At 42.3% G+C, this 27,082-nt stretch overlaps 1 protein-coding gene across 2 annotated transcripts; it reads left to right on the top strand.

Moving 5' to 3' along the window:
- The first annotated feature begins 4,281 nt into the window (after window positions 1-4,281).
- Window positions 4,282-13,284, top strand: brms1lb (BRMS1 like transcriptional repressor b). Of its 2 annotated transcripts, XR_004613366.1 has the most exons (11): window positions 4,287-4,556; window positions 4,711-4,801; window positions 5,773-5,900; window positions 6,620-6,699; window positions 7,198-7,294; window positions 8,203-8,292; window positions 8,423-8,487; window positions 8,583-8,622; window positions 8,909-9,038; window positions 10,989-11,902; window positions 11,998-13,284. XR_004613366.1 is itself a non-coding variant. In XM_034580805.1 (10 exons), the coding sequence occupies exons 1-10, from the start codon at window positions 4,421-4,423 to the stop codon at window positions 11,104-11,106; spliced, it is 975 nt and encodes a 324-aa protein (XP_034436696.1). In that variant the 5' UTR covers window positions 4,282-4,420; the 3' UTR covers window positions 11,107-13,284. The 2 variants fall into 2 exon arrangements, 1 of the variants encoding a protein (XP_034436696.1); XM_034580805.1 differs by having other exon boundaries at window positions 4,282-4,556; window positions 10,989-13,284.
- The last annotated feature ends 13,798 nt before the right edge of the window (window positions 13,285-27,082 follow it).

The following is a 27,082-nucleotide window of genomic DNA, read 5'->3' as shown; positions in this document are numbered from 1 at the left end:
TGTTTCTTTGAGACACCTCATCACAACCGTGCTTTATGAAAAGATCTTGTGTAACCTTCATGTGCTATGATATGATTTTAATAGCTGAAGATAGTCCAAGATTATTAATCAACCCCATTAGGTGAATCACAAAAAGAACAAGGAAGATCTATTCAAACAGGTTCCCACACCTGTAAAATAAGAATGGTTCCCTTTCATAATGTCATCTAATGGTCATGATGGTTTGAATAGTGGGAAAGTTGAGTTTCTACCTGTTTTACTGACTGAAGACATCAGAGACTCACTGATTGAAACTTTCAAGCTGAGGTGAACGTCTCTGAGATGCTCCCCTCTGTCGAGTCAGTTTCGCGCTGAATGCGCAAATGCATAATTTTTCGGGGAAGCGTGGGTGTTTTTCGCAGAAGGGGTAATACCTTTATTTCCCTCCCCAGGCATTCCCACGGTGATACGCACACAGACACACACCGACACAGACACATACAAAGGGGTTAATATGAACTGCTGTCCTACTGCCCTACTGCCAGCAGCCATCTCCCAAGACCCTAGTGTCCCGGTCAGGTTCAGAATTGTTGTCTTACAGCAGCATTAAAACACATTATAGGCTCAGTTCAATAGATCTATAAAAAAAAAGTGGTGTCTAGCCATGCAGACATTTTGAGTTTTATTGGCAAGTTTTATTAGATATTTGATATTCGTCTCAGAGATTTAGATGAAATTTAGTTTCGGACATGAATACCACTCTCAGTTCAACATAAATGATAAATGGTCTGTATTTATATCGCGCTTTTCTCATCTTGATGACCACTCACGCCTGCTGCTTTGTTCATGAGTGAAAGAGAAAGTCAGGATCCTGATCCATGTCTGGCAATGGCTATACAGTGCATCTCTGTGCAGCACTCTCTCTTTCACACATCTCTCACGCACTGCCAGTACAGCAGTCGTGGACGACCCGCTCTACCTCCCGAGCCACAGCCGCCCGACATGAAGACCCCAAAGGGACAAAGAATGTGAAGAGAGCAAAAGATTGAGGTTTATTGTCATCACCATGAGGTTGCCAACACGATCATCACAGAGTGTAGGACTGAGCTCAGCCAAGAAAAGACTCCAGCATGATACAATTTGGGGTTTTATACAGATTACACAAACTCAGTATAACATGTTACTTAGTGAGCGTTAGAGGTGCTGGTAGGTGGATTTGCTTTGGAGTGAGCAACATCAGCTGTTTCTTTTTTAATTTTAAGTTAATTATTATATCTGTTGGCTCTATCGCTTCATATTTACCATACAGACATGAGAGTGGAATCAGTCTTCCCACCTAACCTGTGCTTAGAGGGCAAATAAGAGCGTTCCTCAATCTGGAATTTCCTTTCAAGCTAACCTTAAAGCGCTTATATGCATTTAAGGACCTCGCTTTAAAGACAATTATGTATTGATGAGCCTTAAAGGCTGGGAGATGTCAGGCTGTGCATACCTGCATGTGAAATCAAGGGCTCTGTGATGCAAAAGTGAAATGGGTTTAAACACGATCATGAAAATTTCAGTGTGATTTTAGAGTGGTAAGCAGAATGCTAATGTTGGGGATTTACAAAAAGGCCTTGCTTGGCTCAAATTCAAATACTTGCCGCTGCATATTGAACAAGCAGGAGATGTAGGAGTGATTTGATGAACTTTAAACAAAGTAAGATAAAAGCATTACAGAGACACACTTCAAGTTGTTTAATTGTAATTTAGATGACAAGCCTTCCCCTGTATCTTCATCTGTTATTGTAACGTTTAGTCAATAATATGACCATCAGGTTTTATAGGGAACGATAGATCAACTCAATTCTTAGAACTCTCAAATGAGCTCACCAGATGAGACTGAAAGCAGAGGCCTAAAATCATATCAGAGGGGGAAAGACTTGGAGACACAGTCTGTGCTAGCAAGTGTGGTTTGAGGTCACAGATTTACATTGATTACATGTCAGAGCGCTGACTGTCATGCGAGTGTTCATGCAGTTAAAACAAGGCAAATGATATTGTACCAAGAAATGTATCTGGGCTGCAGAGACTTCAGCTACAAGTAATGAGAGAATGTGCAGTAAACCATAAACTGTGGTTCTCTGTTTGGATTACTTCTCATTCCTCAGTCTCTCCATCAGCCCTTCGTGCGCAGCTTTATTGATTGTCCATTGTGTCAGCTCGTCTCCGCTCTGGACCGCGTGAGACAAAGAGAAAAAGTTTAATATTATGAAATAAACCACAAAAACAGCTCAGATTTTCTGCCATAGCACAACGTACTGCACCCTGAACTGAAATTAGACCGGCAAAGTTTCCTGACACACTTACAGAAGCGTGCTACACACCACGGAAACAGTGATGCTACAAGACAAACCACAAATCAACTGAGCACAATCTCTCAGTTTAATATCCTCATGTGCAGTTTTGCATTTGTGTGAGGTTGGAGGGGCCCCTCTGTTTGTTCTGTCAACCTATGACTCACAAAATAAAAAATGAAAGAATTAAAGTAGTTCATGCTTCATGCTCACCTTATTCTTTACAGATACATAACTCAAATAGTGATATATATAGTTATTCAAATTCAGGCTCATAATTTATGTTCTTTTTTAAATCACGTTCCTTTGATTATTCTAAAATCTCTATTTTATTTAATAATGACTCTGAACTCTTCCTGTTTCAATAGCAGCGCAGGTCATACTCTTCAGGAATATTTTACTTTTTTAACACACATACTGTTTGCCCTCCCGTCAAATGTCTTTATCGCCATCCTGAGGTCAAAGCATGAATTGCAGATCTTAGGATCTTGTCAGTGGGATACAATGCACTAGAACATGTACACTGCCAACCACAACACAATGATTTTGTGCCATATAGTGTTTTGTTTGTCATCCGGCTGGTAGACAACACCACGGCTCACACCTCCACCCACTGCTCAGTCTGTCCATCACTGTCACCCAGGTGAGTGAGAGATGAGCAGCAGGCTGTCACAGCTCTGGCCCCCCAGGGTGCTGGAATGATCTTCCACTCAGGTATCAGAGGCCCTCCAGCACCTTTGTACCAGATCCCCTGCAGCTGTGCTGGGTAGAATCTCTGTAAGGGTTCTCCTGTCTGCCTCCAAGTAGCCTCACTGAGACTGACACTGACAACACGCAATGAAAATGTCCCACAGGAATAAGAGTTTCTCAAAAACAATGGCAGTCAATATTAGATTATTGCAAACAACCAAGAGGGGAAAAAACATGGAACATAACTAGAATGGCAGTGGACTGCATACCACCGGGATTTTTATTTGGATCAGCATCCAATTGCACACATTCATAGATATAAGTTACATGTTTGATTTTATTATCAAAATCCATAAATTATTCTCTGAGGAATTAATAGTGTTGAGAAATACCCCATCTAACAACGCTAATGAAGGTGAAGAAAATGTATTTGATCCGCTCCCCAATCAAGATCTGCAACAAAATTTCATGGAAATCAGTTGAGTTAGTTTTTGCATAATCCTGCTCACTAATAAACAAACAAACACGGATGACAACATAACCACCTTGGCCTAGGTAATAATAATAAAATAAAACTTTTATAATCATTTTTACAATTAGGTCAATATTCTTTAATCACAACTGCTTTTCTTTCATTGTGTTATTCTTAATTACTCAATTACATTTATTTCTGTATTTATTGTGAAGGGGGTCTTTTAACTGTATTTCAGGAGGTTTCATTATTATTATTATTATTATTATTATTATTATTATTAATACATTATTTGATATATTGACTTAAATTAAAATGTATATTATTTTTTCCATTTTATTTTCTGTGGGTTTATTTCATTTATTCCAAGGGTCTAATGTGTGTAAGTCAGTATAAAGAATTGGACTATTTCTTTATTATTGCGAGGGGGCCTTTTAATTTATTTCAGTGGGTTTATTATTATATTATTGACAATAAGAAGAAGAAGAAGAAGAAGAAGAAGAAGAATAATGTGTTTTATTTATTTAATTAAGTTAAAAAACTAACCTTAACTAAATTTAATGAAATAACTATTATTCATTTAATTATTATTTTAGATGAATTTAATTTACTTACAGTGGTTTCATATAATTAATTTCAAGGGTAAAAGTACATCATTATATTTAAATACCTGCTCATACAGTAGCTGTCGGGTTCTGGTGAAAGTTTAACAAACTACAAATCCCTGAAACCCTCCAGTGACCCTTATCAGCTTCTGATTGGACAAACTCAGTAAAGCCTCCTCTCATTGGTCGGCGGTGGCCATGTTTGCACTTCCAGCTGGTGTAGATGCGGGCTAGCTAACCGGTTAGCTGTCTGGGCCATATTTCTCTTTTTTCACCGTGGGCTAACATCAACGAACAGCGGCGCCAGCCCGTCAACACCGGCTCTTCTGTCCGCCGCCATGCCGGTTCACATTCGGGAGAAGAAAGAAAGTAACCACGAGGAGATGGAGGTGGACTACCCGGAGCAGGACGGCAGCAGCACGGACGAGGAGGACACAGTGAGCTCCTCCGTGTCCGAAGATGGAGACAGCTCCGGTAGGAAAACAACAACAACAGGCCTCAATAAACACCAACACGCAGTTACAATGTTACACTGGTTGTGCTGTTGAAAATGACCTGACATGCTGACCAGGGAGTGCAGGTGGTGCAGTGTTGTTGACGAGGAGCTGTCATGTCCTCCTGTAAACAGAGATGGATGATGAGGACTGTGAGAGGAGGAGGATGGAGTGTCTGGATGAGATGACCACGCTGGAGAAACAGTTCACTGACCTGAAGGAGCAGTAAGTTCCTCCACATGCTGTCCCCATTAACACCTGGAACTGTCCGTCCCGAACTCACAACATACACAAATGCATCTCTTACTGTGACGTGGAGCAGACTCTGACCTGCTGCTCATCTGTGTACGGTGGCCGAGAGAGATCAACGCACTGCAAATTAAGAAAACCACTTCATCAGTTGGACCATTCCAATGGAAATGTTTCCAGGGGACCCAAAAAGGTGATGAACCTGGCTGTAGTTCAATGCTTTGTAAAGTTATTGAAGTCTGCTACTTGTCAGTGGGGATGGAACTTCATAAAGCATTGAACCACAGCCAGGTTCATCACTTTTTTTGGTCCCCTGGAAACACTTCAGTTTTCGCTATTTGCAGCGTGTTTCCGTATTTGCATGTGTTGTGACTTTTTGCAGTGCATGTTGTTTCTTCTATTTGCATGTGTTTTCTTTCTTGGCAGTGCCTTGCGCTCTCGGCCAACGTACATATGACTGCTTTAGGTCCTCTTCCACAAGTATTCTTCAGATCAATCCTTATCATCACCACGATAACATTAACATCAAAGATTTGTGTAAGTTCGAAGTGATATTTGAAATAGTCTTTTGCTTTTAAAATGTCAAACTCGCCTGTTGTACTTGATGGTCACAGCGTTCTGTTCCTCAGAAGTGAGCAGAGGTGGCAGAAGTACTCACATTCTTTACTCAAGTAGAAGTACAGATAATTGTGTTAAAAAGGACTCAGGTAAAAGTAGAAGTACTGATTCAACCTGTTTTCTCAAGTAAAAGCATAAAAGTACAGGCTCTGAAAAGTACTCAAAGATTAAAAAGTACTCAAGAAAAAATAAAAAGTACCATTTCTACCAGCTCCCCACTGCTGCTGGACTCAGTAATGTCACAATAGTAATAATCAAGTTCAAGCTCCTGAATTGCTCTGTGTGTTGCTGCTGTGTTATTATTATTATTATAATTGTTTGCTGCTTAGGTTGTACAAGGAGCGTCTGAGCCAGGTGGACATCAAGCTGCAGGAGGTAATGGCTGGCTGTGCCCAAGAGTACCTGGAGCCTTTAGCCAACCTGCAGGAGAACATGCAGATCAGGACTAAAGTGGCTGGTGAGTCCAAACTCGTACTCGGACATGAACTTTGACGGAAAAATCGGTCCGGACGTTTTCTGGACTTGGCCTTTCACATTTGAAGAACGCAGCAGGAGATTGTCCGACACGTTCACGACAGCAGGAAAATGTCCATCACATACGGGCGAGGAATGGAGCATGCAGGAGGCCGGACACGACGTATAAAGTCTGCCATTGAAAACACATGTATTTGTTTACAGCACATCGACACTGGCGTTGGCCCTCATAACCAAAAGCTCTCCGAACTCATTGCCTTTCCAAGTTGATGTCTTCTTCTGTATCTTCTATGTGTATGACACCTTTTTTACATTTTGAGATATTTGTATTCTTCCAGTTTCATGTCTACAGCGTGTTAGAATGTCATCAACACGTCCACTCGCTTGCTGCAAATTTTCAGGAAATTCTCAAATGGGCTCACTCGGCTCACTTTTTGTAAAAGTAAAAATTTACAAAATGGCTGGAGCAACTGACTGCACATCTGCGTGCTCACATACAGCCCCTCTGTAGAAGTTTCTGGAAAATTTCTGGACTTAGGAAGCAGAACAGGATTTAACACCTGATTAAATGTCAGTGTTTGATTTGAATATTTAACTCCATTTGTCTCTGTGCAAATTAAAGACTATAGTTGTTTGAATTAAACCGAATTGTTCTTTCCTGTCGGTTGCCTCGGATTGATTTCCCATCATTGTGTGTTGCAGGGATCTACAGGGAGCTGTGTTTGGATTCGGTGAAGAATAAGTACGAGTGTGAGATCCAGGCAGCCTGCCAACACTGGGAGGTGAGAGGCCAACGGTAGAGCCAGTGAGGCACCTCTTTAAAAATAGATTTTATTCAACAGACGATTACCTGAACAAAGCAGGAAATCCACTGTAGTTTTGGACGTTTTGGGTTTTTGCCTCATCTGAGGCCTGTACTACGAAGCAGGATTTGCGGTTATTAGGGGAACTTCAGGTTTACGTCAGGGTTTTCAGTCGAAGCCTGTTCACTTCTTATCGGGGTAAATCAACCATGGTAACTTTTGGCTAACCTGCTCCAGAGGAGGTTAAGATGGAGATAAGAGAGCAATCAGTATAAATGATCCGCCCATCAATTCCATTGAATCATGACATCACTGTTCTTAGAGGATCCTGTGAGAGTGGATTGTTGAACTTGCTTCGTAGTACAGGCCCCTGCACTGCCTGGATTAGATTCAACCCCGTTCCTGCTCCTGCTTCTGGAGTGGTGTGTTGTGATGTGATGTGATGACCTCTCTGCTGACTTTCTTTCTGTCTTCCAGAGTGAGAAACTGCTGCTGTTTGACACTGTGCAAAGTGAACTGGAGGAAAAGATAAGAAGATTGGAAGAGGACAGACACAGTATTGATATTACCTCAGGTACCAGCCAGCGCTTCAACACAAACCATTGTTGTTTTGATCCATCCAAGTCAGTAACATGCCAAAATCTATCAGAATGTTTTTTTTTTAGAGAGAGATTCTAAAGTTTCAGGTTCAGGGCAGCCACAGTCCATGAAACCCAAAGTATTTGGTTATATTCAGAAACAGAGAAAAGAATTACTTGCATTCATTTTGCAGCAGTTGGTAAATATTTGTTAATTTTATTGAACAATAAGTAAAGCAGGTAATTTATCTCTATTGGGAGCCACCACTTGACAAACCAATGGCTTAATTGTTTATTGTTAGTACTTACATACTTTACAGGGTACAACTGTATGCATTCAGGAGAGTGCATTACTGCACCAAGGCCCAACAGTCCTCTTAGATTCAATCAAAAAACATTTCAGATCATAAAACCATTATCTCCATTGCCCAAGAAAAAAGACACGTTTCATTGAAGCCTACTTCCCTTTGAAACTGCATTTAAATCTGCTAACGCTGGGTTTTTATTTGGACACACTCCTGAATGTTCCAAGATCCATGAATTAGTCTCTGGGAAATTGGGGAAAATGCCCAAAAATCTCTTATCACGCAATGTTGAAAAGAAGTTATAAAGAACTAGATCCACACCAAAAGTTAATAGTCTTTCTTGGCCCATTTCTCATCCTTCCATCAAGTTTCATGGAAATCCTGCTGAAAAACAAACTGACAGGGGTGAACACAACCTTCTTACACAGAAGTAAGAATGAGGAATCAGTGAATAAACATTGCGTATTTGATCAAGAAAATGTTAACTGACAACAAGTGAAGTTTGCACATAATAACTATAAAACTTAATAATATATTAAAGCAAATATCCAAACAGAAGAAGTGACACAGAGACATAATCTACTCTCTTTCTTTTCCAGAGTTGTGGAACGATGGATTACACTCACGGAAAAACAAGAAAAAGGACCCGTTCTGCCCTGTCAAGAAGAAGAAGCCTGTTGTAGTTTCTGATATCCTTTTCCCCTTTGGCCTGTCCTTGTCTTGTTCCACTTACATTTTACTGCAGCAGTTCACTGTCGCGCTTGTTAGAGACAGATGTTTTCCGCCACTCCTCAGAGTTTCCCTTAACTTCTCCTTTACGGCCTTATATCGTTTACATGCTGCAAGATCTGGATATTCTTGAAGACTGGACTGCAATAAGAAAGGTACTGTTATTATAATGGACAAACTAGTCAGCTGGTTAATGCATCTGTGTTGATGTTAAGTGCAGATGTTAGGTGTCTGTTTCCTCCACCCGCAGGCAATGGCATCACTGGGGCCACACAGGGTGAAGGTGGATGGTAAGAGTTACTCCTCTTCCTTGGTTACAGTCAATAGGTGGCTGAGTGCAGCGATCGACCCACAGTTACACATGAGGGGTTCATTCAGTACTGAAAGTGCTCAAGTTCATTGATGAGGAGACGAATGTTGCCTTTGTCCCTCTCCTTGTCCTCTATTTTTTTTGGTTTTGTTTAGATTTTGTACTGTATTTCTTTTAACCTTACCTCACCCTTAGTCCCTTCTTCCCTTCCTTGTCTCACTGTCTCATCCTCATCAAATTTTATCCGTCTCTTTTTCCTCCTCCAGTTCCTGCAGTGAAGCCTGAAAGGCATCACCATGTAGCGCGCTCCGAGGACGGTCGACTTTTCTATGACAACCAGTGGTATTGCAGGGGACAGGCCATCTGCATCAACAGGAAGGATGAGTACCCGACAAGGTGTGTGTGTGTGGGAGGAGGGTTTATTTAGGAATAGATTGCTCTATGTAAAACTGAGAGAGAGTGAGGATTTTGGTTACAGCATGAGTAAGTTAGAAAGTTGAACAACATCATCTGCAACTTTGTGTTTATGACTACACTAATGCAGATATTTTGCAAAACAAACTATTTCCTCTGCATTTTCGCCTCTCGTCCACACACACACGGCGTTTTAAGTTACAGGTTTCATTTAACAACGGAGGAAAAGATATCCATTTAAATAAATATCTACAACTGCTTTGACAAGGCCTGCGGAGCAGTTGTGGTCACATGGTGGATTTGTTCAGCAATGGAGATGATCATGGATGATTTAACCAAACGCCATGATAGCGTTAACAGGAAAGATTGTGATTCCACCCACTGCTCCATGTGTCCTGTCCTGTGCGTAGTCAAGACAGGATGCACACTGAATAGATGGGAATTGATGTCACAGCACAACTCTGACACCCCTCCATACCACTGAGTGGAAAAACAAATGCAACAGAAGGATGTTATGGGGGGGTAGAGCTGCGATACAGGGGCCAGTCAGTGGTCTGAGAGTAAAACTTAAAACCTGAAACATAAACATATATTAATATAAACTATATTCCTAAAACATACTAATTGGTGACAAGTACCTGAATAACCTTAATAAACCCAGCTGAACTCCTTTGGGAGATAATAACTTTAACTTGTATTTATTTAAAAGGGACAGTGTTCATTAATTAATATGAGCACAATGGTTCATATAAATGTACCAGAGTTAGTCTCAGTTTCCTCTACAGTCCCAGACATGTTGACGTTAAAAAGAGAACAAACAACAGACAAACGGACAATAAACTTACTCGAATAGAAGGAATCTAATGCTACAAGCACTAAAGCTGTCCTGCAGGCTCACCTCAATAAAACACTTTATTTCGTTTTCTACTTTAATTTGTCACCAGCCTCTGTGTGCGTTTGTGTGTGTGTGTGTGTGTGTAACGTCACCCCAGGGAAGTGCCAGTTTCACTAAAACAAGCCTTAAGACATCTAGTTCCAAGAAGTCATCTGAGGTTCATGACTTTAAACACTATTCACGCACAAAGACACAAACATGTACACACATTCATTTTGTCCGATTTGTTAATGTGTACGCATTTTTTAATAGCTCGCAGTCACTGGGACAAGTCTCATCTCCACCCCATAGTTATCTGTAAATGGATGTAGACATAGCTTTGGATATGATAATATAAACACAGAGACACAATATGAATAAAAATGAGAATGGCTTTCAGTAGAGTGCACACCTCTTCCCCAACAGCCCTCTTTTGAAACCACATTTGAATTTACTAGATTCAGATTTTTGTTTGAATCCGCACCTAATTTCACATCCTCATAAATATCAGTCCCCTACACGTGTCTTTATTTCTGTTTTGATTTTGTTTGTCATCAAGATCCATGAACTATTCTCTGAGAAATCAATGACAATGTCTAAACTGCACTTTCTCATAATGTTCATGAAAGTGAGTAAAACTATTCCAGGATCCAGACTGTTAAAAATCTAACGCCCCTTGGCTGGGGAAACGATGTCATAATGCATAATGCACTGATCAAAGATTTATCGTGTCCTGTCTTGTGTGTGTTTTCTGTTCTGTCACATCTTAAAGTTTTATTTGTCAGCCTGATCCAAAATCACGAGGTTTGTAGAAACATATAGATTATATTCTGCGTTTCACTTTGAGATCCACATGCTTCGTAAGGTCACTGCAGCAACAGTCTGCAAAACAAATGCTGCCATTTTAGTTAAGAAATGCACAAGGGCACATTCTGACGGTTTTCCACACTGTGAGAAGTGGCCATCAACTTCTGCTTACTGAGACAGTCTCATGCAAACTGTGAGGATTGTGGTTTGGTTTGTCGCACTAACGTCGTGCTGTTCTGTGTGTCATGCAGCGCCATCATCACCACAATCAACAATGACGAGGTGTGGTTCAAACGGCTGGATGGCACCAAGTCAAAGCTGTACATCTCCCAGCTGCAGAAAGGCAAATACACTATCAAGCACTCCTAAAACCACAGTAACACACACACACACACACACACACACAGTACAAAGACCATCATCTCTGCCATGTTTCTCTGCCTCGTTTCCATGTTGTATCTTTCTACATGCTTGCCATATGTACAGTGCACACATACATACGAAAAACATTTAACTCAAAACCCTGAAGAGTTCACACAGACACACAGACCCATTCAACAAAACAAGAAACAAACAAGTATCAACTGACCCTTTTTCAGAAAGTGGTCTTCTCTGTAAATATGTATATGTATGTTGATATTATTGACAAGGCCACAAAGTGTCATTCTCCTTTGGATCGGAGATTAATGCAAAGTGCTGCTAAAAAAAATAAAAAATAAGACACCATGGGAGAAGAGCAGGAGCGAACTGTGAAGCTCAGTCGCGTGCCTTTCTGAGACGAGACGATGCCTCGACTGATTTAAAAAAAAGTTCTGAACTATCAATGCAGTGTGAAGCCTTACTCTGTAGTGTGTTAGCACCAGGAGGACTGAAGCGGGTCAATGAATGAACCCTGATCCAGGTGAGGATGCTGTAAGACTTGAATTTCATGCTCCACAGAGCCTAATAAATCTGTATTAAGATCCCCAGGGACTGCAGTGTGATACAGTGTTTGATTTAGTAAAGGAAAATAAGTGTCAATATGGAGATGGATTGACTGATTAATCAGTTTTGAGTAGATGATTATATTGTGAACATAATGAGATGAAACTGCTCTTCAAGAACACCCTCTGGGGTTTGTTGAAACCCACTTGGGGATCCTCTGTACTAAATGATCTCTTGATGTGTTGAAGATTCTGTGTAATTTTAACAGCACCACATTTTTTAACGTTCAAATCAAGGCCAGTTCATGAACTAAGCCAAACCTGACAGTTTGAAAAGAATCCTGAACATGCAGAAATGGGAAGTTCCCTGTATATAGAGACTACAGTATTGTATGTTTACTCTGTTTCTTCCCTCTAACTCCTATTGTATTGCCATGTGTCTAATAGTGCCTAGAAAAAAACATTTAAAAGAGACTTTCATACTGGAAAATGCGGCTATTGTGGCTCCTATCAAGTGACGATGGCTAAGTTGATGGGATGCCAGCATTTTTCTTTCAAGGAGACATACATTTTCTCACATTCATGTGCATAATTTGAATTGGTGTTATTACTTGATAAGGTGTACATGCTCAAATGTTCAGAAAACACATCATTGTCCTCATAATGTCAATTTCTGCTCCGATTGGCCAGCTGGTCCACTCTTTTGTTACTGGTCCACCGTTTCCAGAGCATGTGGGAAGTGTTGGCCTCTGCTCTTACTTTGCCTTGTTTCGTAAGGGGGCCTGCCAGACTAACAGCTCGCCGTGTATTATGCAAATTCTTCTGAAGTATCGTCCGGACCACTGACAGGGTGCTACAGGATTATCAGGAGCAGTGTATTCTGTGGAGGAAAGTAAAACTGAGCACGATGTGTCACCTTTAAGGAGGAGGACTAAAAAAGTCCAACTCAAAAGGCTTGGGTTTCATTTTTGGGGCCCAGAACAAAATCAGATTTGTAATTTATGGTGCCATTTTTCATATTCTTTGTTTTTATCTAGTCTGTTTGTTTCCGCTTTGAATAAAACAGCAGAGAGGATCATTTATTAAGCACTGCAGCATAAATGTTACATCTGTAAAACATCTAAAAAAATATTTCCTGTTCCCTGCCCTCTCCTCTCGTCTTTGTTCCCTCCTCTGTTGTCACTTCTCTTTCCCTATTCCCCTTTGCCTTGTTCTTTGTTGTAAGTATAAGTGTTCCTCAGTTTCTGATGTATCAGCAGTACAAAGAGAAAGAAGGTGAAAGGACTTTATTTTTGTGCGTACAGTCCGTCCAATGTAAATTACATTTGGTTAAATGATGGGGATGTTGCGTTGTGTGTCGTCTCTGTTGTGCTTTATACTTTCAGCATTGCATACAATACATAATTCAAAGTATTAGCTCGGAGCAGTATTGTACAGAACCATAAACAAAGAAACAATATTTGTGATAAACTTAATGTGGAATCCACTCTGTTGAACTTTTGTTGTTTTATTGCTTCTTTGTTTTTATGCACCATGGTTCTTTTTCAACAGTAGAGGTAAAAAGAAAACTTTGACATTGTGCCAATGCATCTACAGCTGATTAAAGATTTTGTTTGTAATATATTTTGAAGAGTCCTACCTGCACACAAACATTTCATAAGAGTTCATTTGAGTAGAATTGTTTTTCCACTGTTATTTTAAGACTTCCTGTCTGCTTTTCCAGCAAGAAAAGTGGCTCTGCATTTAGGTGATTACAGTATCAACCTGCACTGCTCAGCTTGAGTCACGCTAATTTCCTTCTCTTTGACTTAAGAGCCTTTTGGATTTGGCCTCGCATGCACAAAAAGGCCCAGATAAAATCTTATATAATACTCCAGTGTACAAAGGCAGAAAAGTCCCTGACAGTGCTCAACCCAAAGTCACCCCAGCGGTTTTCTGGACACCGGCTACACTCCTCTGTGACGAAAAAAAAAAAAGTGGCTTATTTGGGAGAAAAATGCTGAGCTGGTTCTATTTGATAATGGCTCTTTGGTCTGCTGCGCTGTTCAACGCTTGAGTCACTGATTTCTGCCAGAGGGCCACTCACTAGATTAACACCACACACTAATATCGATCCAGGATCTGAGCTGATGTACCTTTTTCTTCCCCCAACTGTCCGCGTGCCCTCGGGCCTGTGCTGACGCCTCGTGCAGGACGTTTGCGACCTTTGATTGATCTATTGGGACTATTGAGAAGGGATCAATTGAAAGACTAATTAGTCACATTTCTCCTTTAGATAGAGCTTCATTACCCAAAGTGATGTTTCAAATACATATCATTTCATATAATTTAACACATTCACACCAGGTCAACACCTTGATGTTTATGAAAGTGTGTATCATAAACTCCCGCAATATGAATGGCCCAACAAGCCCTCCTTTCACTTCCCCACTGCACTTCCTCTTTTCTGGCCACAAGGTGTCAGTGGAGCTCCACAGTGGAGCCTCTGCACTAGATGGGAGGGGAGGGGGGGGTCTATGAATCTGGGGCACCCTGCTACTGAAGCCTTCCAGCTGATGAGAGCGAGAGAGAGAGGATGAAGGCACAGTTTGATCACAGCTTGCTGGCCACGTCTGCTACCGCAACAGAGAGGGAGAGAGAGGAGGAGGAAAATCCCCATCACCGCGTCAAAGGCGACAGCGGTAGCGAGCAAGCAACAGGGCTGTCTGTCTCTGTACGTGCCATGCAGCATCCCCCCAGAGCTCTCTTTGATCCGCTTCTTACGCTCCTGTGAGCGTGCACATGAATACATGTATGAACATGGTCAGAATTGGACATAACATGTAGATGCAGACACATAGGAGCAAAGGAAGGGGGGGGTCCTTGTTTGTTTTCTCTCTGTCTGTATTTGCGAGGATGCTGGGTTGAATGTGGTGCTCACCCTGAGGTTCTAGAGGGTTCTGGGGAGCTGCTACTGTGACGAGTCAGGTCCTGATGGATGAGAGAAACTAGCCATCTTCAGCTCCATCTATACTTAATGAGTAACCAGAACTGGAGGGTCATTGGGACGTGTTTACTGCAACACTGGGGCTAATTAGACCGTGAAAGTGTCACACTGTGCTAAATTACTTATATCCCCTATGTGTGTACATTGCTACGCATGCAGAGTGAGGCTGTGTGCGTAGATCTCTCTGTGCATGCGTGCATGTGCCGTGTGCCAGTGCTGTGCGTGGGTGTGTACCTTTGCTGATTGTGTAAGAGAATGTTAAATGTATAAATCTATAGGTTAACATCAAAGGGATGAGGCACGCAGCTCATCGTCAGGATCTATGAGAAGAGAGGGATGTACAGAGCGAGTTTGATTCAAATGGACAGTGCTGTCTGGTGACACCTCTCTAAGTGTGTCAGGGACAATGGCCTAGAATTCAGCACTCAGGGTATAGCCGCTTCTTCATCTTATCCTATCTAGACTCTTCTTACATCAAGTTTCTGCTTCTCGAAAGATAAGCTCAAATTGTCTTGCACACTGGAAAGTAGCGTGTTTCCAGGGTGCAAGACAATTTGAGCTCTGGAAAGTAAGTTTAGATTTGGTCTTTTGTATAAGCAACATTTTGAAGACCTTTTTACCATTAATTTTAAAAGATGGATCTCTGAAAGTACTAGATGGTTACCTCTGACTAAATGGTTTCACATTGAACAAAGCAGTGGCAAAACAACCAGTGCTAATAAAATGCTTTTAGTTTTTGAATATTATACATGTTATCCATAAATGTCCACAAGGTGACAAATGGCAAATTCCAGTTGAATACAACACTGCAATAACATATGATTAATAATAAAAATGAATAGTGCATTTCACCAGATCACCAAAGGGCCTGTCTTCTCAGGCATTGCTGTTTGTAAAATACGATGTACAGTGTTTTTTTAATAATTTCATTTTTTTTATCTGATCCACAGATTCGGTGTTTATCAGAGGTCCAAAGAATTATCTTATTTGATAATTGTTAAACCCTTTTTTCAGTAATGGGCAGTATTTGATGATTTAACTGGACATATTTTAGGACAGTTTTTAGTAGGATCGTCTGAGTTTTCTGCTCCTGTGGATGAATCAGACCTTTTCCTGGTTTTATTGCGCCCCTGTGAGTCTGTCACAGTACATAACAATCATGGTCTCCAACTGCAGCTTACTAGAATAACACAAGTTAACTTGTGGACTGATGCCATGGCACAGCATGATGATGCATTGCCACTGGGTCTTGGCATCTGCGACTTACTTCTGATCTCCGACCTGTGACATGATACATAAAGGCTACTTTCTGCAAGGCGAATGAAGGATGGAACAGCAGCTGCCAATATCTTTTTTTGTGATCAATTTATCCATCGCAGATATCAACCTGGCATATTTTATCATTCCCCAAACAGCAGGGCAGATATTTGTCTCAGCCAAGAAACTGCCTGTTATTCGATAGAAGGTGGGTGAGATGAATGGCCTCGATGAATGGGGTTGCTACAAGCATCTCAGGTCCGGTGGGTCATGTTTCACGACAGCCATGGAATAGTGAAGTCCTCATAGATATCTTGACAGTCCTTTCAATGACCCAAAGGCCCTCCCAGCCGAGAAGATGGCTACTGTGGTCTCATTCCAAAGAACTCAGCATAACAGAGCAGTGAAAGCCTTGATTGGCATTACCTTAAAGTAGAACACCCACTCCCTCTCATCCACTCTTTAGCTGTCAGAGCATCAGAAAGAACTACCTGTCAACCTCTTCGAGTATGATATGCTGAGGTGTCCCAGCTAATGTGCGTTTAAATTCTCAACACTTGTGTAAGCCTCTCAAGGCTTTGATCTGGAGACAAAGAGGGTAGAACTCTTTATTTCTGTCTCCAATGCAAAATGGCTCGCCAGCACAATGTTAGTAGATGGAGTTGACCCAGAGGCCCATTCTGTTCTGTTCCCCATATCCTGTCTGCTACACTCTCCTGTCCAGGTGTTCACATCACTGATCTCTTCTTGTCGTGGGGGTTTGGAGATAGTTGATCTTTAACCACCTTCTGCTGAATTTGGCTGAGACAGCTGCATTCTATGGTACACTCCTCTCCCCCTCAGTGAAAATTGCTAGTTTATACCCATTGGGCAGGCTCAGTTAAAGCTGTTATCCATAATGACAGCATTGCTGCATACTCTGACAACAGCTAAAAGGGCGAATAAGCCATACAACCCAAACTACATGCTGAGTTGAGGGAACGTGAGAGATGCTATTTTCAGACAGCACCTTCTGCTTTAGCCAATGAATATAAAAAGTTTGCCAGGGTGCAGGGGGCCCAGTTTCAGTGCGTTGCATCCTCGAGGGACAGAGACGTTGAAAAAGTGCATCATCTGTGCCCTGTGTGAGTTTCGGCATGATATGCACTCTGCAGCACGTTATCCACTCTGTGGACAGTGTTGCTGGTAAACCCCCTTAGGCTCAGCCATTGGTTGTGCAAGGGTATCTTTGAAGGATCCCCTTGGCTGTCTGTGCACACTCAAGGAGTAAGATGGCAGCTTTGCTAAGTGGAACATCTATTGATGTCTGCATGTTAGCAGCACTGTTGAGGTCCTGCATGTTTTCAGGTTTAAATGCAGTGTGATTGACATGTGGGCTGCTGCCAGCAACAGCTCTGTCCTTGCTGTATCATAGCTCTGTCTCGGTCTCCAGCATCTGCTGCAGCAAAGGCGGAATACTGCTCAGTGAACAGTTGGAGCAGCCGTATTACTCAGAGAGGAGCCATGTATCCTCTTGCACTTTCACAAAGTAGCCTGGTTGGCAGCTGGTGAGTGCCACTTGCCTACATGCAAAATTTAAATGCAGGACCAAGATGACAAGTGGCCAGGCTGTTGGAGCCTGGTAATAGCGACAATGCTCATATGGAACATGTGTTATAACGTGTATCAGTCATTAGCATTCGTAATAAAAACGGTTGAGTAAATGTAACAGGCTAAGGACTGTGTAATAAAAAGATTAAACTGCAAATGTTTGAGAAGAATCTGCAAGCTGTTGCACTGCTATTGATGACAAATGTTGTTTATCTCTTTTAGCTCCAACCTTCTCCTTCATATAAAACTTTTAAAAAAAACACCTGAACCTACTTTGAGATGTTTTTCCAGTCCTGACAATTGATTTCAGGTGTTATAAATCTTTTTGACTTGATAGCTTGAAACTAAGCAGCTCCAACAGGCTGGCGGGCCTGTATCTGTCAGGTTTATTTAGCCGACCGGGGTGGTATCACCTTCCACCTCCACACCCACTGTCCCCAGACACCATACAGTGTCTCCTCATTATGTCAGGTCTGATATGCAAAGTAGTCCTGGGAATGACTGTAACATTAGCAGAGAGACAGGGGCACTGTTTTTGTGTACGTGCATGAGAGGGTGTGTGTTTGTGTCTGGATGGGTTCCCCAGCCAGTGGCAAGACAGTTGCTATGATTTTACAGAGAGAGGGTATCACGTTCAGCGTCATCTTCCCAAACAGATAAACACACACATCTTATCCGCCTCTTGCAGGCGCAGCCTCAGAGCAGGCCCAATATGGAAATGTAGTCAAATGGCCAACTGGCATGAGCAACAGGATAGGAGACTACAGACTTGGTAGTCAGGGAGATTCTCCTGCCTCAGAGTTTAGTCATAGGCTTCCTGTCTTTCAGGAGGGATGTTGCTTTTTGTTTACTGTAAAAGCCTGTGTACAAAATGCAGGCATATATACACATTTTACTTGAACGTACACTGGAAAGTGTGTCAGCTGTATTAACTGCATTGTGTACGTGCACATCAGCGTGTGTGTGTGTGTCTGTAAGCTGGATGCAGAATCAGTGGACTGAGAAACAGAAAGCTCACCCAGCCATTTGGCTGCAGTCCTAATTGGCTGTGCGCTGTTGACAGGATGCTGACAGAGCAAATCGCATAGACAGGTACTCTGTTTCTCTCTGTTTTCATCTTCTGGGTTTGTGAAATTATTTCCTCAGAGGAATTCCCTGCTCTACTCATTTTCAGGCACAAAAAAATGTAAGTGGTGCCCTCTGACAAGTTACAAAGCTTGTTGTTTTTCCAGTGTTTGAATAGAGAAAAAAGGGGAATGTGGAGTCTGGAGATACGCAAGCTTTAATGAGACTGCTCTGTGCTGCTTATCGGGCCTTGGTGGTTTACTGTTGACTGGTGACCTGCCTGGCCTCTGAGTGTGTGCCTGTGTGTGGACAAACACATGCACCTGCACCTACAGATTTTTATAGCTATAAATGAGCATTCACACAAAACGTGCTCGGATTCTGTTCATGTTTAAACATGTAAGGGTGTGTCCATGCATTCATGCACCGCTGCAAAGCGCTCTACAGCTTTGCACTTAAAAAAACAGAGAGAGGAACATCCTGGGTAGAGAAAATCAAGAGTACAGTTCATCATAATGGCAAAGTTGACTCTGCAGGGAACACATGCACAAACACATACAGGGCTTTTGATGGACAGCAGAAAGCAGTGGGGTGTGAGTAAAAGAGGGGGAGGGGACATTAGCAGCATTTCAAACGAACCATGTCTAAAGGACGGGAAAGATTGCTGCCTCCGGGTGCTTTTACCCAACACTTTACTTTGATGGATCACAATGATATCACTTAATGCACTTCTTTCTCTCGCTGCCGCTCATTCACAAATACATTTACTCAATCCGGCGTCCCTTCAGGTGTGTTTTCACATTGTTTACACTTTATGTGAAGTTATGTCACACACTGTATGCCTTCGAGAGGTGAAGCGCTGCTCTACTCAGTCAGCCATGTTGTCAAAGAATAACACAATCATCATGGCCATCAGTCTAGACTCAAGGATAAAGGAGATGTCGCTTTTTGCCATCAGGCCCCCTGGGTTATGAAAAACCTTGGCTTAGAAATCTAAGTCAGCTTCATTTATGTATTTGTTGTATTTTGCCCACGTTTCCTCTTGCTTCCCAGAGTGTAACATTTTTAGAGTGTGAGATTTTAGTAAATACATTAACACACTCTTTGGTGGCAAGTTAGATCAGAACATTGACACCACACTCATGTCTGTCCATTTTGATATAAAGCTACAGCTACAATATCATTCTACAGCCAGTTAGCTTAGCATGGCAGTATCACTGGAAACCAGAAATACTTTGACAAATGCTGTATCCACGCTGTCAGCAGAATGTGTAACAGGACAAACTCTTTAAATTGGTTGAATAAATATAGTTTAATTATTGATTTTTATTTCCTGACATTTTTAAATTCGGAGGACAACTACGAGGCACCAAAGTGTCATGTTTTCGCTTCAGTTTTGTAATTACTTATTCAGTGCTATAAAAACGTTGTGAATGATATCGATTGATTACTCAGACTGACTTGTGATTGGTCAAGCTTGTGTATTGGCGGGACCTCATTACCGCAGCTCCACTCCACAACCATGACTGCACAGACTCTGGCTCCTAATAATGTCTCCGGTGCAAGATGGCAGCTTTCGTATCTGGGGTATTTTGGCTTCATTTGTAGATAGTGGGAGGAAGTGGAAACACATCGTCCATCTTCATATGCTGTCCATGGTTAGCATGCTGATGTTAGCATTTAGCTCAAAGCGCTGCTGTGCCTAAGTGCAGCTTCACAGAGCTGCTAGTATGGCTGGAGACATTTATTCGTTAATAATTAATTTACAACAAGATCAATAGATAATTTGTAATATCTAATGGATCATTAACATTACTGTTTATTTTGGCCCTTAAGACCAAGTTTATCATGCCTATTACCTACAGTATATGCTGTTGGGCTGAGCACTGGGAGGGAAAAGGACAAGAATCCTAGATCAGTGGATGATCCCACGTTTCAAAGTACAGTCTCTGCCCCCCTTCTCTGTGTTGACGTGGTTTAATGCGAGTTCCTCTCTTTCTTCATGATGTAGTGTCGCTCTCTCTCTCTTTCATTCTTTCACTTTTTAATCCTGAACCTCTCTTTCTATTACGTTTTTTATGACTTAGAAATTAACAGCCATAATGAGGTGCAGCTCAATGATTAAGATATTTTATCTCTTTGTCTGTCTTTCTGTCTTTCCGAGACTTTGAGGGCTCAGGGTCTCCCAATTTTAATAAAGCTCTTCCATTGGAACTGTTAGTACTAACTGATCATGACATCCACGATCCTTTGCTTTTTCTTCTCTTTAAAGAGGGTTTGTGTTTTTCACTGGTATGTGTAGCAACCTTCAGTGTGACATCTTCCCTTTTTATCCAACCTTTGGGGTGTGTAATGGCATGGAAGAAAATATAAAGTAAAGCCAGTGACATTAAATGTGTGTTGTTGTGCATTGTTGTTGTCAGTCAGCAGGGTTTTATATTCCCTCACCACTGAATTCCCACTGAACATCTGGGGCTTAACAGCAGTTTGCAATGAAGAAGTCATCACAGTGAATTTCTTCCCTCTGAGAATGTATTATCCCCCCCGGCATATAAGACAGTGGGATATAGTGATCAGTATGTCTGTTCCTAATTCCTTCATCCATGTAATAATTGGTTTCAGAACCATACATTTTTTTAATGAAATCTCACAATTTTCTTAATCCTGTAGTGAAATGGGGCCTTCTGACATTTTGGGGTTGCCCTCCATCTCCTGGTAACGCTTGTTTTAGCAGTCGCCCATTTGGAATACAGTTGCTCATCCACCATCTTGCAAATTTTCCATTGGTGTTGACCATAGTCTGCCTTAGATGTGACAATGCTTCTGAACGTCTGGCCGAAGAATGCTCATCACTGTTTCCTGAAGGTGGTGTTATCAAGGTGGTTGTTCTGCTTGATAAATATTCACTTTACTTTCTGTTAAGAAGAAGGAAATGTAATAAAGACACACCCATGAGAAATATTTGGCTTTGTTGATTTAAAAATGATTTGCGGTTAATCAGATATCAAAGTAGATTATTATTTATAAATTGTCACCATGATCACCACTTTGGTCCAGACTGAAATATCTGGAAAAACTACAGGATAGATTGGCACTAAACTTGGTAGAAAGACAACTCTAAGAACTAGTGCCCCCATCAGCTTTGACATTGTTTTATGAAAGACACCTGAAAACACAATGACATCTGCATCAACCTCAGCCGTAACCTGTTTGGTGCTCAACTGTTAGCAACTATAATGATAAACTGCTGCCCGAAAAGTACAGCTTCACAAAGTATCTTGCAAGGATCAGACTGACTCTAAATCGGGCCTGTTCAGACAATAACAAGTGGATAGTGGGAAGTTATTCTTATTTTAACACCTGGCATTAAAATGTGTCCTGAGTGTGTCTCCCGTGACCTTTTGTCACAGGTTTCTTCCTCGTTCCGTATGCAAATAAACAAGTACATCATTTGTATTTGCAAAGATAAAATGATGTTGTCTTTAACCAGTCTGAGTGTACAGATATGTCCAATGGTGTCAGTATTGATATTGTGGCTGTGGCCCCAAACTGATCAATGTATTTACACTGAGACATGTAAAAATCCTTTCAGTTCATACTGAAACTGTTGCAGGTCAGAGGATGTCAGCTGAGTAGGCGCTCCTTCATATGTGGCCCAGGACGTGTTTGGGTACACATAGAAAAATGCGTCTTAGACCATCTCCTAATGTGCTCTCTCAGGACACAGGACCCATTTGGGTGCGTTCAGACCTTAACTTACCACTGACTATCTGTGTTCCGATCACTCAGGAGGTCTATGTCTTGTTAGGTAATAGTTGCACATTAATCAACTATAAGTCCAAAGTAGTTCTCACAGAGGGACCTAACAAAATGTTTCGAAAGGCATTGTCATTGTGGCATCAAACTGACAGGAAGCGAAGGCCTACTCGTGGTTTCTTTCATAACCAGCCATGAATCTGACCTCTGAGATAAACTGCCACAAATATGTTTTCGATAAAGCAGTTGGAGCAAATTAAACTACTGAATTCCAAAGATGATTGTTTGCTTGTGTCACACACATTCCACTCACAACACTCCATCAGATGCACAGCTGTGAGCTGAGCAACGCTGCCAGCGGATCACAGAGTACAGCAGTAATACCAGGGTACTTGTCAATGTCTGGGCCCATAGGCTTGGCCTCGTCACCGCTCTCCAAAGCTGACATCAGATTGGCTGTCACCTCCGTTTATTATCAAGAGTCTCCCTCTGTACTGTCGAAAGCCACTGTGGCAACTCGCAACTGGCAAGTTAAAAGGCAGGTGTTGCACACGTGGTGCCGAGCCATCTGAGGACAGGATGAGAAGCACTGACTCATAAACACAAGAGAGCACACGGTGTATAATTGTCCAAGTGCTGCCGTGCCTTCCCAAATCAATTCAGTAGGTTGTGCAGAGGTCAAGCTCATTACAGTTCTTGGTTGAGAAGTGTGTGGTTGATGGGATAACAGTGTGAAAAAGAAGCAGCTGTCAACATCATCCAGACTCACGGCCTGGGCTGAACATTTGTACATTAGAATAAGTTCCGAGGAGAGACGCTGAATTACAAAATCCAATGAAAAAACATTTGTTGGACCCTCATGAAGGGAAAGTGAAGATGTGGACCTCGGTATCCTGCAGCCAGACCACGTAAACATGAAAGCGTGTAGGTGGCTTTAAGTTCATGTGTGTGTGTGTGCTCAACATTTGGATGTGCGTGGGATGACCGGACGTCAGAGAAAGAATGAGAAATGGAGAGAGAGAGAGAGTTAGAGAGAGCCGCTCCGTCATGCATGTACGTATACTGTACAGCACGAGTGTACGTGTGTGTTTTCGCACAATGGGAGTTTCTCGGTGCTGAACTCAGCAAATTCTGTTGCGTCTCCAGCAGTGTTGCTGACATGAATATTCATGAGGTCCTCACGTCTTCGGTAAAAGCCTCATGGTGTTCCACAGAGGCCGTTGGAAGGGGGGGTGCTTTGTGCACTTTGTGTGCACTGTTGAGGTGACTCAGTGTTTCATCGCAGGTTTGTTTTCCAAATTCTCAAAAAAAAAACGGTTTTAGTCATAAGATATGATTAACATTTTACGTGGTTTACCTGTCTGTATGAGTAATTTGTGACTGCTTCATATTAAACAAACAAACACACACACGCACACACACTGTGAATGTGTTGAAAAGCAGCCCCTAAAGCTCTCTGTTTATGAATAAGTAAATAGAATTTCCCGTCCAGCAGTGGCTTTTTCTCTCCCTCAGCCCAGCCCAGCCCATCGCTTCGAGCTATTTTTTCCCCTCACACGGTCCTTTCTAACAACCACACAAACCTATCACCCCTTTGGCTTACCAGGCCTACTTTCACCTCCAGCTGCAACAGCGCCAGTACGCCTGCATCTTCCATTCTTATGTAACCCTCAGAAGGAGGGCGAGCAGAGGAGCGGGCTCGCTCTGTCTTTATGTGCTGGCTTCAATGAGCCTCAGTGATGCCCAGGGATGCATGTTAAGCCCCGCAGACTGCGCACTGGAACGTACATAAAGACACAGCGCCCCCAGCGCAAAAGCACAGCCCCTTGTACCTGACCCATCCATCCACATGCATGTTTAAAGCGGAAATGAATGGGCTGACTTGTCTGCGTCTTTTCATAAGGAAACATTCTGTTCCCTTTATCTGCCAGCAAACTAATGCAGTGGGCTGGGGGACGGCTGGGAAAAAAAGGGCTTTTATTGTGAAATGGATGCATCCTTTAATGGATTAGAGGGAGTGAGAGAGAGACTACATGTCGACAAGAGAAAAGGGAGAGGACGCACTAATGGAATCCACCATCATCCAATCATTTTCAAGTCCAAAAAATTCCCATAGGCTTTTTATAGTGACAAATTATCTCTGCCTCTGAGGCGATTATAGCCGTACACAGTCTGATGCAACCATGCTTTATTAAGGTATGATAATAATGTGAGTGAGCGCTTCCAAAAAGGGTTGAGAGTCTGCTTTTCCAGTGAGGTTATTAAGAGTACATCTGCCCTCATTAATGTTTCATTGGGTCAGGGCTAACAGCAGCATCACCAGAAAAGTCTGACCCACCTAAATGAAAAGCTGCTACACTGCATCAGCACTGTATTACAGGCACGCCCCATGGCACGATGACACCTTGTACCTGGGCGTTCCTGCGTCGAGCTGGCTTGCATAGAGTTTGCATGTTCTTCCCTTGTGTTTCATCTGGGCGACACGTGTCCTTCCTCAACATACAGACGAGCACGTTTGGCTGAATTGGAAACTAATCTTCCAGTAGGTGTGAATGCGAGGGTAAAAGGTGTTCAGGCAGAGCTGAGATGAGGATTTTTGGCCGAAAATACAGTGATTTTGTTTATTGCTTAATCATTTTAGTTGTCATTTACAGAAAAAAAATTGGTCTTGGACCCTGTATCATAGGGATCTGTGCAGAGACCTGTGCTGCATCTCTCTGTCTCTCATTTCCTGTCATTTCTCTACAATCTGTGATAAAGGAATGAGAAGCAGAACCCCAAAAAGGTTTACAAATACACATGCAGCTGTACAAAAACTCTGACTAAAATAAGAATACTAAATAGTTTTTTCTTTGAGCTAGGACATATCAGATCTTTTGCCATTGTCTTCTCATCATACTATTGGGTCTCATTATCGCTCTTCTGTGTCACTGACCCAGGTCAGGCTCTGTGCCCAGCTTGCCCAGGCTCCGTGCCCACTGGCCTTTATTTGCCCCTTTCACTTGTTGCCCCTCTCGCGAGGCCAATTGTGGGCCTGTGGCTGCTTCAGCCCCGAGCAGAGCTCTAACGACAGCCTGGTGAGTTCACCTGCCCTCACCAGGCCACAGCCCATGTATTATTCATCAGCTATCTCAGGTGACCTCTCATAAACACCCGATTACCATTTCGGATCAAATGTCTCATTAGTGGCCCATTCAGCTTCCTCAAATATTGCTTTTGTGACTTCAGAGGACTGCCATCCAGCTGCCCTCATCCGACCGATTGATCCTTGACTGTCATTCGCCAGCCGGTGAACGTGATTGCAATTGGCGCTCGATCCGGCGGAAACTGAAGATGGCTTGGCCTGTGTTGCTGTCACTGCCCTTGTCTCAGGTTTTCAACCATAAAGTCCCCCCCAAGTCCTCTTGGTAACTGCAGGTGAAGTGCACTGTCCCCCCCAGGCTGACCCCCAGCCCCCCTGGCCCGTATGCCAGGCACTTAATAGAATTTAACAAACAGGTATGGAGAGGGATGAAGGTGGGAGGGAAAAGAGAGATGTGTATTTTCAATGCAACTCTCCGTATCCCAGAGGAACGTCAAATAAAAGGATATTTTTTGTTCAACAAGCTATGCCTCTGTGTGTTTAGCCTTTGACCCTCCATTAACACTGGACTGGCTTCGCTGGGCCAGACCTTTGTCCGCTTAGATTGGGCTCTCGACACTCAAAATACTGCCGCCCCATTACTATCCAGTTTGCCTTGAGCACATAAAGTATGCTCCGTTGCTTTTGTATAGCCTGTGTCTGTCTGTGTGTGTGTGTGTGTGTGTGTGTGTGTGTGTGTGTGTGTGTGTGTGTGTGTGTGTGTGTGTGTGTGTGTGTGTGTGTAAAACCCATGAACAGAATTGCTTTCTGAGGGTCAAGGCTAAGTTTTAGGGTTAGTCATTTAGCTGGTGTTTATATTAGATAGTAAACGTTCGGGAAAGAGGTGAGGAAATGCACTATGTGAGCAGTGTCAGGGTTATGTGAATGAAATAGTGAAACAAGTTTGTTTGTGTGTGCGTGTTTCCTTGTTTGTGTCACGTCATTAGGACCTTTTCTACTATAAACACAGACCTTGTCAGGACCAGTGTACCTCGTGGGGACCAAAGCCCTACTGAGGCAGCACGTCTTTCATATTTCTCATGGTTAGAGGTAAGAGGGTAAGGCAGGAATTGATAATGTTAAGGTTCGGGATAATGAATGGAACTCAATGCAAAGTCCTAAAAGGATATCTGCGCAAATGTGTGTATTGCTACTGGTTTAAAAACTGGGAAAATGATTTATTCCACCTCCAAGGCGACATTGTGATTTTGATATTTTGATGAAATATTTAAAGACAGTTGAAAGCATTAACTTTGTCTCTTGTATTTAAAGTATTTCTTCGCATAATTTGTTCTTTCCTTTCTAGCAATGAGGATGTATTGTTCAGAAAACCGAGCAAGAGGAGGTTTCTAATAAACACAGACACACACAAGAATTTCTACACGTAAATTGCCCGCATGCACGCCCAATGCCCCCCCCCGACTGTGCTCGTCAGCACGGCCTTTATTTGTCACATTTGTCAGCCAGGACTTGGCCTTTATTAGATGCTCCGCTCTCTCTCAGTGTTTTCAAAAAACAAACCAGAGAGGCTGCTAATTAAGGGCAAGGCTGCTGTTTGAGTTTAACCAAAGAATCCTCATTAGTTTGCCAGGCGGTAATTAGAGAGAGGGAGAAAGAGAGGCTGACTCTGCCCACTGTGCTGTACAT

This window comes from Hippoglossus hippoglossus, chromosome 24 (genome assembly GCF_009819705.1).
Source record: "Hippoglossus hippoglossus isolate fHipHip1 chromosome 24, fHipHip1.pri, whole genome shotgun sequence".
Classification (NCBI taxonomy): Eukaryota; Metazoa; Chordata; class Actinopteri; order Pleuronectiformes; family Pleuronectidae; genus Hippoglossus; species Hippoglossus hippoglossus.
Note: the sequence above shows the minus strand (reverse complement) of the source record. Positions and strands in the feature narration are given on the sequence as shown.